The following is a 13,052-nucleotide window of genomic DNA, read 5'->3' as shown; positions in this document are numbered from 1 at the left end:
TCTCTTTGTCTCCTGATGACTGGCTAGAGAGGAACAAATGGGTGTTGTATTTTCCTCTTCTTGGTACTTCAAAGCCTGTTTTCCACCCCTGGATCTGCCTGGTGGGTGTGCTGGGTTGTGCTCTGCTTGTGGGTTCACTAAGGAGCTCTTGACATAAGCCATAAATCATCCACTGAGGGTTCTGGCAGTGTGGCCAAACCTCCTACCTATGCATACTGATACAGATGCAAATGGAGAAGCAAGCCTGTCTGCATATATGCTACCCAGGAGTCAACCTTGGGTGTCATTTCTCAGGCAGCATCTATCTTATCTTTTGAGATGATCTGCTCTTCTTTCAAAACACGTTCCAAAATTTATTGAATAGTTTATTAAACAGTTTATCCTTCTGTCATGATGCTTACAGTCACTTACTTTGGGCTTTTAAATATCTGTGCATTAACTAGCCTCCCGTTGTCGTAAAAGACATGATTAATTCTCATTGGCAGAAATCCAGCCTCCTGTCCAGCCAGACCAACGTGTAACTTTCTTGGCCAGCTTCAGACACCTGCTGGCACATTCTCTGACACTCCCTGAGAAGGTAGAGTGGATAACTCCAGTCCAGCCTTTTATTCTCTTACTCCATCGTTGCTATTCTTGCTTTCTCCTTCTTGACCCTGGAGGATAAACTGAGGACCTGACATCTCTGTCATGAAATATCTTAGGCCCTTAATTCACCTCTGACCTACTGAAGATCTTCCGGTAGCACTAGCCGCACTTATCTCTTAGTAGCATTTCTTTGAGAGAAGCTTAGCAGGTTCTGCTTGCTTTGATTTTTGCTTGCGATGCTTATAAAATTGTGTTTTGTTTTGTTTTTGCTAAACTGACAGATAAAGCTAAATGTGTCAGAATTTCTAAGCCTGTGCATGTTTATTTTACTTTGCAAATTATCTATATGTATGGTAATATTCTAACATATACAACTTATAAATTTGATATTAATAAAATTCCTTATATTTTATTTCCAACCATAAAGAAATTTTATATATATATATATGTGTGTGTGTGTGTGTGTGTGTGTGTGTGTGTGTGTGTGTGTGTATGGGTGGGTGATTGTCTTCTCAATGAATTATTTGTATAATATAAAATAATCCATAATCTAAACTTAAATTTCCTTCCCTCAAAGACTATCTAGAAGTTATGCTTACTTTATGTCTTAGTTACTTTTCAATTTCTGTGACAAACACCATGACCAAGGCAACTTGTAAAAGAAGAAAGTGTTTACTGAGGCTTAAGTAGGTATGGACCATCACCATGGGGACCATGGCAATAAACAGTGAGGCATTGTTCTGGGGCACTAACTGTGTGCTTACATTATTATGTACAGGTAGGAGGTAGAGAGAGCTCACTGGGAGTGACAAGTACTTCTGAACCCCCAAAGCCTACTCCCAATGACACACCTTCTCTAATAAGGCCACGCCTCCTGATCCTTCTCAAGCAGTTCCATCAACTAGAAATCAAGTACTCAGACATATGAATGCATATTGGGGCCCTTCTCATTCAAATCACTATGCTTTAACAATAATAAAATGGTGTAATACATGATCATAGAATTATATTGAAGATAAAATGTTGTTAATAAAGCTTAAAAGACGCCTTATTGTAGAAAATGATCATTTGGATAAATGCAAGGAATTCAGTGAAAAATAGATTTAAAGAAGCAATTCGTTTTTAAGAGGAAATGAGAATTTCTTGATATTGCATGACTATTGTAATCACAAACTAATAGTATCTATGGTTATCTTTCCATATCTATGTGAGATCATGCTAGCCGGAAGTCTGACATAGACAGGGTGGATGATCTCCAGGCCCTGCCCTGTTACAGAGAAGCTGCTGTCAGTGGGTAGTTGCAGGTAGGAAGGAGAACCATTGTTTTTAGAGGGTTTAGTGATGGTAGGTTTCCCATGCTCCAGTGGGTGACTCCACCCCCATGCATATATGGGTGGACAGTACTAACTGTACTTATTAGATTATTAAAAGCATGAAATAGGGAGGGGGATGTTAGATATAACATGGAAAAAGTTAGAATGAGGGAATGGGGGTCGATATGATCATATTTAATTATACAGCATATGGAATTTTCAAAAAATTAAAGAAAATAAGAGGGGAGAAAAAATCAATTTATCTTCAACAAATAATTTGCCTCTAAAACTGGAGGAGGAGTGGATCTGGAAGAGAATGTGAGGGTACTGGGAGCAGTCAATGAAGGGGAAACTATGGTCAGGATATTTTAAATACAAAACAAAAAGGAAAGTGGCTGTCAGGTTCCAAGTGACTACATATTCAAATACTTCCCAGAGCATTTGAAGAAGTCAAATCACTATTCTCTGTGTAACTTCAGCTCACAGATTAGTACAGTTTTTAAAAAGATGATGTATGTTCCATTCCTATCTTAAATCTGGGAACTAAGAATACATTTATAATCATTTAGATTCAAAGGAAACGAAATGCATATTTCTGAGATTTAGTATTCTAATCACTGCAATAGTAGGACATGAATTTTAATAAAACTTAAATAGATGTATATATCATGTGAAAAACAATTTTTCTTGAAAATAGCATTGTCTTATTCTGGAAATACTTGAGTACCATGGGTCTGGAAAACAAGAGAACATTGAAAAATAAATGAAGTACATTTTTTAATCAAGCATCATTTATTGTTACTGTTTTCTTGCTCGGTTCTAGGACTGAACCCAAACCTACCTGTATGTGTTAGTCAAGTGCTCTACCATGACCCGCATCTTCAGCTCTGCTAACACATTCTTCTGGTACATGATCTGTTACCATGGTGTATAATAGTACTAAGTACTCACAGTAAATTTTATTATATCACATATTTTATTTATTATTATTATTGTTGTTGCTGAGTCATATATATTTCTCCATTCCCCTGTCTCTATCCCACCATCCCCTTCTACATTCTCCCATGATCCCCATGCTTACAATTTACTCAGGATATCTAGTCTTTTTCTACTGCCTATGTAGATTAGACCCATGTATGTCACTCTTAGGGTCCTCTTTGATATCATTGTTCTCTGGGATTATGAATTGTAGGCTGTTTTTGTTATGTCTAAATGTCACTTATGAGTGAGTACATATGATATTTGTGTTTCTTGATCTGGGTTAACTCATTTGATGTAATGTTTTCTAGATCCATCCATTGCCTGCAAATTTCAATATGTCATTATTTTTTCCACTGTGTAGTTTTCCATTGTGTAAATCTTCTTTATCCATTCCTTGATTGAGGGGCATTTAGGTTGTTTCCAGGTTCTGGCTATGACAAACAATGCTGCTATGAACATGTTCTTGTGGCATAATTGAGCATCCTTCGGGTATATAGTCAAAAGTGATATTGCTAGGTCTTGAGTTAGGTTGTTTACTAATTTTCTGAGAACTCACCATACTGATTTCCAAAGTGGCTGTACCAGTTTGCATTCCCACCAGCAGTGCAGGGGTGTTCCCTTTACCTCACATCCTCTCCAGCATAAGTTGTCATCAGTGTTTTTGATCTTGACCGTTCTTATAGGTGTAAGATGGAATCTCAGAGTTGCTTTGATTTGCATGTCTCTGATGGCTAAGAATATATAACACATATTTTAAACTATACTTTTTAGTATTATACATGATCTAATGTTCTAATCTAACATTCTTTAATGTCCATAATTCTATATATAAACAAAGATGAGGTACTAAATAAAGTTCTCTCACCAGGAAAAAATTATTTCTAAGTCATTAGGCACTTGATAGGAATATTCATTACTGAGAATAATTTTAATGGCGTAGTAATCAGCCAACATTTATGCAGCTTGTACTGCATGGGAGGCATTGTTCCGGACACTTTATATATGGTAGCGTCACACCCAACTAAGCAGGTAGTGTTGCTTTACATATTTTACATCTAAGTTTCCTGCAGCCCATATTTACCATACAATTTAGCAAAGACATGGTGTCTAGAGAAAGAAATGCAAACCTAGGATGTTTGGCTTTGTCATCTTGTTACTGATTAGTTCTGTGCATCTGGTCCTTATTTCTGTTTCCCTTTGACTGCTCTAAAGGAGACGGATCTTTCTGTAATCACATAGCACAATGAAGACAACAAAAACAGGCTATAGAGTTTGGTTATTCTCTTACAAACAATGATGGAGTGGTGGTGTTCAAAATCAGTTAGATCAAATCATTCCTCTAAAGAACCAACATAGCAAAAGAATGAACTATGGTAGAATTTGTATTTAAAAGATGCTACAGCAGGATACATCTTATTTTGCTGTTGTAGCAAATGAGCCCGGAACTCATCTTGACGATACTCCGTGAGTTGTTCTCCATGCTGTTCCTCCACAGCTGAGGCTGTTTTCACGTTGTGGTCATCCTTGTCTCAGCATGGTCATGAAAGCAAAGGAAGAAAGGAATCTAAACGTCTCCTATCTTCTTCTCTTTGCTTCATCTAGGAAGCAGTGCCTTGTAATTCTATGCAGATTCTGTTGAATGATTGCAACTGCAAAGGGAGAGAAAGGGTAGCGAGCATATTTGATGAGCTATAATGACTGTATCAAAGGCATGCACAGTCGATTGGAGCAGAATGAGAGTTGGGAGAGCATTATTTCAGCCCTACATGAAACTGACTGAAAGATGAAAGAAATTTGGCGGTTCTTCTGTAATATAGACCTTACTCGGGAGGTTCTGGGTAACCAGCAGGAATGAGCTTCAGTACCATGGAGAGTAACTATCATTGCATTGCTTTTACAGCATTGATATAAGTTCTAATACTTTTTCAGAAATGACTTTTCTCATAAAAATTTTAGGTACTTATAGTAGACTTTGTGGACAGGAGAATTCAGAACACATAATCAATGAGGAAAAACAATTACCTGTGCTGTAAAGATCCAATTAGCAGTTCTGAAGGAAAGCCTCTTGGATGTGATCTGTTGTCTCATACATGCAGTGAGGGATAGGAAAGGCTTAGCCACACCTAGGGGAGAAAGAAAATTTGGCGCCAGAGATGGGACAACTTTGTCAAATCGTAAATATTTTAGGCTTCTCAAAATGTGTGCATCTTCTTTCTATGGTCTCCTTCCAAGAGACTATCCTGAATCTTCCCTCAGCTTACAGCTTACAGAATATCAAGTACAGTCCAGATTTAACCCTGGAGTTGTATCTTGCTGGCCTCTGTCCAAGCAGAGCAAGCAAAAATAAGGCAGTCATGGGGAAGGTAGAAGAGAAAGAAGGACAGCTGTAGAAAGCCTTGAAAGATTTGATGGCTGGTTAACTGGACAGAAGGGGTAGAGGCAATAGTTACTAAAGATGATGATGACCTTTAGTACAGGGCCCCACACTAAATATCTATATCTATCTGTCTATATCTATCTATCTATCTATCTATCTATCTATCTATCATCTATCGATTTTTCTATTGATCGATCAATCTATATATCGATCTATCATATATCTATCTATCTATCTCTATATCTATCTATATCTATCACCTTGATCATTATTAACCCCGTTCATCCTCCTTTGCTAGGGTGGAGACATGCAGTTTAGTTTCTCCCTATCTGACTTTTCTCATGAGAATTTGACAGTGAAGTGTGCAGAATAAGGTGGACCTGGGGGGAGGCTGTCGATTTGCTTTAAACATAAGTCAACAGGGGACCCTCCCTCTGGGTAAGAGCTGGTGAAGGCTCTGCCGCTTCCCATGTCTGGGCAGTCATGGTGTTTGTTCTACACTGAACCCTCCCCATGACTTGTTGCATTGCTTTGTGCTCTTCCGTATTTTCTTCGAGTTTATCTGGCCCTTCTGGAGTAACTGTCTACTGTTTACAGGGCCCCTTCAACTAGATTGAATTCTGTGGTTCATAAGTGAGCACGTCAGTAGAATGTAAACAGGGCTTTGTTTAGATAACATATTTTTTTACAAAATTTCGTAGGAACACACAGAAAAGAATATTTTTAAATGGCTCTTGGTCTTTTGGCTGAGATCAAATGTAGAAGCTTCTCGACGGGATGAACTTATACAAAGGAGGAGAAAGCGTGAATGACACAGCACTTCACAGGCCTGGTCGTGGCAACATGCTGCTCACAACGGGAGAAGAGAAAAAGAGTCAAAGGAGCCACCGTGCCTGGGGATGCTGGGCATGTGATGACAGAATGCCATGGGGGTCATTTGTTTCAACAAAGATAAAATGCTTGACAAAACTGTTCCTATGTGGAAGCAGTTACAGGTTATTTAGAACTAGCCTTGCTAGGGACACTTGGACCAGCTAGTCTGAAGGTACAGTTAATATAACCAAATCCTGTCTTTACATGTAGAGCCTTTCTGGGTCCAACAGTGGTTACACTGCCTCTCATTTACTATCTTGGCTCAGGATTCACACTTAGCTGGAGTGATCTGCAGCTTATTTAAAGGGGAGTTCTTTGTGAGTGTAGTAGAGACAGAGAAAGACCGGGATTCGGTTTTCAGTTCTCTAAACAAATGTTCAACCTTTCTTGAACACTAGCCTAGTGACTTTATATACAAGTTGGCATATTAAGATGAGAATTGTTTCATGTAACCATTCCTATATTTCATTGGTTAGAAATAATTATCTATGTCACTAGACTTGAAGAGTTTATGTAACTTGCTTCATTAAGGTCATTCCCCAATAAGTGACAAGGCAGAAGTCTATCAAATGATGAACCAGTGTGGAAAGTTCACCTCTCTGCGCTTCTAGAAAATGGGAACAGAGGTAATATTTCTCGGGGTTTCTAATGAACAAATGAGCTAGTCTTTATAAAAAGAATATAAAGCAAGAACTTTGCATCTTTTAAGGATTAAGTAAATATTAGCTCTTACTGTTTTCCCGATGATCTCATCCCTAATGTTTTTGAGATTAGAAAATGCAGAGATAAGAAGATGTGAGGTACTAAGTTTTGTACTGCTGGAAGCATCCATATGGAGCAAATGGTCATTCCTTTGGTAGCGAAGACAACAGACCTGGGCTGGCGGCATGCGTTTTTGGAGTTGGCATTACTCCACCATGGCAGCAGTCTCAAGTTGGTGACTCTGTTTTAAAGAAAGCCTTATGGAGGCTCTTCTGAGTCCTCAATCTGGCTTGGGTTTATGTTTCAGAACACCTCTTCATTTTTATTTCTTTGGCCTAAACTATAACATATAACTCCTTTCCTAGGTAAAATGCAATGTATTATTAACTAGTGGTTATGTTGTGAATCAAACATAAATAAGATGAGGTCTAAGAATTGAGTTGGAACTGGGTAGTAAGATTATTCTGGACCGGTAGCTCATGTGGAGTGGCGAGAGTAACGCCTGCTGGACAAGCAGCACATCCCAGCTTCTACAAGCACACAGCTATTCAGGGAAGAGCCTGTTTGGTGTTAGGAAAGAAGGCAGCAGAGCCCTGCGTTGGTCCAGCAGATTCGAGTCAGTAAAGACAGTGCACGTTCCACTAGCTCTTTGGAAAGGGCGCTGATCCGCATGCTCAGTAGCTCTAAACATCTAACTGTTGGCTTTGCTCCACAGGGGAGCAACTGTGACCTACAGCTGTCACAGAACTGGGACGTGTCTGAAGGAAGCCAACAGACAATGTAAGATAGAAGCTGAACTCAGATTAGATGCCCTTTACTGGCTCTTCTTGACAAGTCACTTACAATCACCGTGTCGTGGTTCCTGAGTCTCTAAGATGGAGATTATAATAATAGCTAGCATACATAGCATTGTGAGCCATCCAGTCCTTTCATCTGCACAGCCATCCTGTTTTACTCCTGCCCATTTTCTTGAGGAAGAGCAAAGAGACTGAGTGACCCTACCAAGAATCCCTGGTTCCTTGGTATTGAGCACAGGTCTGTATAGGATCAGTTGCCTCCAGGGTCTGTGTACTCAGCTTGACTGTTTCCCAACAGCCCCTCCCATAAGATAAAGTAATAATATATGCCAAAGACACAGGGAAGACAGTAACTGCAGTGCTGGTTGGAGTGGAGACTCATCTTGGTGACCCTGATGAATGAGGAAAGGGCCAAGATAATTAATAACAAGCTCTATTTACATAATTGATGAAGGGTGTGGAACAGTGTACTTCTTGAGGCATCTTTAACATGGCCATCACCATACAACTCCAGAAGGATTTTATAATTTATAGCTTTTTGTTTTGGGGGCTGAAATATGAAAGCAAAAGTCTTCAATGTTTTAGAAAATGAACTCAGTCTAAGTGTATGCGGTTCACCTTCTCTTCTGACCTGCTGCTTCACAGATAAATGGCAACAAGGGTGTTTGAGGGAAGTTCTTGGATTACTTTTCCAGTGTATAAAATCCCGTATAGCTCTGTTGAAGTGTTTTGTATGTCGAACCAGCGAAGGTGGCAAACAGGCCTAGTCTGTAAGAATCAGCGTTGTTTTGAGTTAACAGGCTTTAGAATGTCTGAAAGGAACTCCATAGATCATCTTCTCCTTTTCTCTAAGGAACATGCTAACTTCCCAAACTAGGTTTTCAGAGCACTGTCTCATTAGCCGACGAAACCTTTTACAGAATGTGCACAGGATGAAATCAAAGGGAAAATAGAGACAATGATCTAACATATCCAAATATTCTAGTTTTATACATCTTAAGTAGTTGTAAGACAATAACTTTATTGGACTTTCTGACACACCATTCTACCAAGTGTTCTTGAAGTCTTAGAAAACTCAAAGTAATACTTGCAGTATTTTATCTGTCTGATTGGCAGGTGCATTTTTCATGCACCGTACTGAAGTTTCAATGCACTTGCCCTTTGACTCCTGTGCACAGACGTTTTCATCCGAAATTCGCAACAAACAAACCAGAACACGTCTCTGACTCCCGATGTTAACTAACCATGGAAACTAAGCAGGCTTGAGTAACCCCAGGCTAGAGTAACCTATGTTTCAAATCCACAAAGCCTAACATGAATTTCATTTTCTCACAAGATTGTTGTTTTGGTTATTAAAATTTTCAGTGTGGTTTTTGGAAGCAAATAAATTATGTCTTATGAGACCATGCAAATTTTATTTTATAGATTGGGACTCATAGAATTCTCAGTTCTAGTTTTGAGGACCCCACAGTATGCACATTAAAAGATGGGGAAGTATTCCTCAGGGGAAAATGGGTTCATGCAAGGTTTAGTGGCAAACTTAAAATAGCTGAAGGCATGTCAGGGAAAATGACATCCCGGAAGGTACAGAAATGTGTGTCACTGCCTTTAAAAGGGATCATGGAGGGAAGTTTAGAATAATTAAAGACGTTAGGAGATGAGCCTTGCAAATGTGTGATATGGATAAAGGAAGCTGCTATGGGTTTCTTTCCTAACACAGTTTTCATAAGAAAATAAAGACTGGGTAGTAATAAACTAGTAATCTAATGGCTTGTCCGACAATGAACTCAGATGGTCATACTCTTTCCATAAAGGACTGTGTATATTAAAGTTCTACTGATTGCTAATGTAGACATTAGTAGTCTGTGAATATTCCGTTTTTCTGATATGTGTATAAAACATCTAAGAGGAAAGAGTTTAACATCACGGAGAAATCAAGACAGGTACCTTATTTTGTAAAGCTTCAGAATTTGTATGGTAGACTAGTGTTCTACCATACACATACATCCCACATCAGATCAGGAGACCCATACACGTATTCTTTTGCTGTATTCCTGTATTATTCCTGAATTATTCCTGTATTCTTTTGCTAAGAGCCAAGTTCTCTTCTATGTATTTGCTCAAGGGATAAAATTCTGTATGAAATGTTTCATATGATAGTTTCTCTATAACCACAACAATGACTATAAAAAACACCGATTAAATACATTACACACATGGAGGATTAATTTTCTCCCATTTCCTTAAGAAGCAACATAATTAGATCCTTCTATTTTAGATCTTTTCCTTTAGAAGTATGATTAAAAACTCAATATGCAAATGTTTCCCTGCATGCAACAGAGGAAAAACTGTAAATTTAAATGTATTATCATATTTAGATTTCAGATATCTCAAGAATAGGATGCCAATTATATGTGAGTTACATGTCTGTTGTGAACACACCCAGTCATTGAGAAGATCAGGGTGGGCACAGTGACCTGGGCATCAGCTGTGACACAGTCATTGAGGAGATCAGGGTGGAAGTATGGCCTGTATGTCAATCATGACAGAGAGGCACCGAGGTCATGGTGAAAGCAGTGAATTTTGCTTTGAGGGACAATGGAATCCTTTCTGACTTCTGCCATTCCCTTCTTATCATTTTCTAGGTTCACCCTCATCACTAGGTCTGCATTTGTGCAGAATTCTCTTAACTTTCTGTTCATTCAAACTGTGCTGGGAACACTCTGGAGCCAATGTGTTCAAGTGTACTTCTCACTTTCTCTTCTATGAGGTTCAGAATGGTTGGTTTAATGTTGAGGTTTTTGATCCATTTGGACCTGAGTTTTGTGCATGGCAATAGATATGGGTCTATTTTCATTCTTCTACATGTTGATATCCAGTTATGCCAGCACCATTTGTTGAATATGCTTTCTTTTTTCCATTTTATATTGGTTGCTTCCTTGTCAAAAATCAGGCATTTGTAGGTGTGAGGATTGATAACTGGGTCTTTGATTGGGTTCCATTGGTCCTTCTATCTGTTCTTATGCCAATACCAGGCTGTTCGGTACTGTAACTCTATAGTAGAGTTTGAAGTCAGGAATTGTGATGCCTCCAGAAGTTCTTTTATTGTACAGGATTGTTTTAGCTATCCTGGTTTTTTTTGTTTTTCCATATGAAGTTAAGTATTGTTCTTTTAAGATCTGTGAAGAATTTTGCTGGGCATTGCATTGAATCTGTAGATTGCTTTTGGTAAGATTGCCATTTTTACTATGTTAATTCTACCTACCCAAGAGCATGGGAGATCTTTCCATTTTCTGGTGTCTTCTTCAATTTCTTTCTTCAAAGATGTAAAGTTCTTATTATACAAGTCTTCCACTTGTTTGGTTAGAGTTATTCCAAAATATTTTATGTTATTTGTGGCTATTGTAAAGGGTGATGCTTCTCTGATTTCTTTCTCAGCTCGTTTATCATCTCTATAAAGGAGGGCTACTGGTTTTTTATTAATATTGTATTCTACTACAATAACAAAGAGTTTATGTGTTGTAGAAGTTTCTTGGTAGATTTTTTTGGGAGTTGCTTTTGTAAACTATCATATCATCAGCAAATAGTGAGAGTTTGACTTCTTCTTTCCTGATTTGTATCCCCTTGATCTCCTTTTATTGTCTTATTGCTCTAGCTAGAATCTCAAGTACTATACTGAATAGATACGGAGTGAGTGGACAACCTCTATTACATTGTGCTATTGTTGTTTATATGAACTTGTGCTATATATATTTGTGCTATACATATTTCAGTTTTCTTTATATACTTGCATAGCTTATTCATTTTTTCCATTTTTGCTAAATTAGACTATTTCCTGAGTATATCATAGTTAATTTATTTGTCCATCTCCTGAAATTACTTCTAGTCACTTCTGAGTGAAAAATTAACAAAATTGCTTCAAACATTTTTTTTATGTCTGTGAATGCAAGTTTCATTTCACATGGGTGAGCAGTAATACAGCAATCACTATGTGTTATGGTAATAGTACTTTCAGTTCTACGAGAAAATTGTCTTCTCAAGGGACTGAGGAATATTTATCCTCACCAGAAGGCAGTATTGTCCATGTCGTTGGGCTCTTGTGATGCCAGTAGATGCCATGTTATTGTTTTGGTTTGCAGTTTGCAGCAGTGTTGAGCATTTTTGTATGCTACTTGCCACATGTATTTTTATTTATTTATTTATTTTTTGGTACAGAATCTCTTCAAGTATTTTGTCTATTTTCTAAATAAGTTGTTTCCATATTGTTGAGTTTTTCATCAGTCTTTTTACTTGTGTTAACATTAAGAGAACTGTTTTGTTACAGAGGATCGAAGGCATCGATCAAATGTCATTATGTTTGGGTGGGCAGTAAGGGCTATTTCAATTTGTTCTCTTTGTAAAATCCCTCCCTTTCTGTCTTGCAGGGATTATGTCCGACCACCAGTTTGGTAACCAGTTTATGTGCAGCGTGGTGGCCTCTCATGTGAGTCACCTGCCGACAACCAACCTCAGCTTTGTCTGGATCGCTCCCCCAGCTGGCACGGGCTGTGTGAATTTCATGTGAGTACCTAAGGTGGATGTGGCAAATGTGTGTGGGGGTTAAATACTGCCTTTAGAGGGCTCACACAGAGGAGCTAGTTATGCCAACAGGTTGACTTCAATTAAAATCATTACTTGCAGCATTAAAATAAGTCAATGTCAGTTGTAAAGTAGTTAGTTTCCATTTTTTTTGTTTTCTTTTGCTTTTGTTTTTGTTTTTTCAAGACAAGATTTCTCTGTGTAACAGCTCTGGCTGTCCCAGGACTCTCTTTGTAGATCAGGCTGGGCCGTGAGCTCACTGAGATCCTGCTGTCTCTGCCTCCCAAGTGCTGGGATTAAAGGCGTGTGTCATCATTGCTTGGCATTCCAACTAAGATTTTGTTTTGCATTTTTTATTTATAAGCTCTGTATTTATTCAGTTCCAGCTAACAACAATGCTTAATAGACTAGAAGTCAGTGAGCAGGCAGGAGGAGGAGGGGGATCGTGAGAAGTTAAGATGTCACTGAAGATGGGGGTTACACAGTGTGGGGTTGCAGCAGTATGTAAACCTCACCTAATGTGCTTCCCCTGGCTGCAGGGGGCGTAGTCCTAGTCTGTTTGCTCTGTGGTTGGTAGAGCATCGTGGCAGCAGGAACAGGTAGCATGGAAGATTATACAGTTTGTTGATGGAGTTGGGGTAATGGAGACAGTAGAAGATAATGAGAATATGAGAATGACCAATGTCCTTCAAAGCCATGTCCCCAATACCCTGCTTTCTTTAGCTAGCTTCTACCTCCTAAAGTTCTACAAACTTCCCACATAGTGCCACCTTCTGGAGACCATGCCTTCAACGCATAAACCTATGGGAGATATTTTACATGAAAGCCACGACTTTAAGACAGTAT

General features: G+C 38.6%; 1 protein-coding gene across 1 annotated transcript in view; it reads left to right on the top strand.

Annotated features, from left to right (window-relative positions):
* The window catches only part of Reln (reelin), a 420,580-nt gene that overhangs the window by 117,217 nt on the left and 290,311 nt on the right, over positions 1-13,052 (top strand). Inside the window, exon 3 of the mRNA XM_050139698.1 lies at positions 12,053-12,188. Coding sequence (XP_049995655.1) covers positions 12,053-12,188 — 136 coding nt within the window. The remainder of the gene's footprint in view (positions 1-12,052; positions 12,189-13,052) is intronic.

This window comes from Alexandromys fortis, unplaced genomic scaffold (assembly GCF_014885135.2).
Source record: "Alexandromys fortis isolate MF-2015 unplaced genomic scaffold, M_Fortis_MF-2015_v1.1 scaffold_38, whole genome shotgun sequence".
Classification (NCBI taxonomy): domain Eukaryota; kingdom Metazoa; phylum Chordata; class Mammalia; order Rodentia; family Cricetidae; genus Alexandromys; species Alexandromys fortis.
The sequence above is the reverse complement of the archived record's forward strand: the minus strand, read 5'-3'. Positions and strand labels throughout refer to the sequence as shown.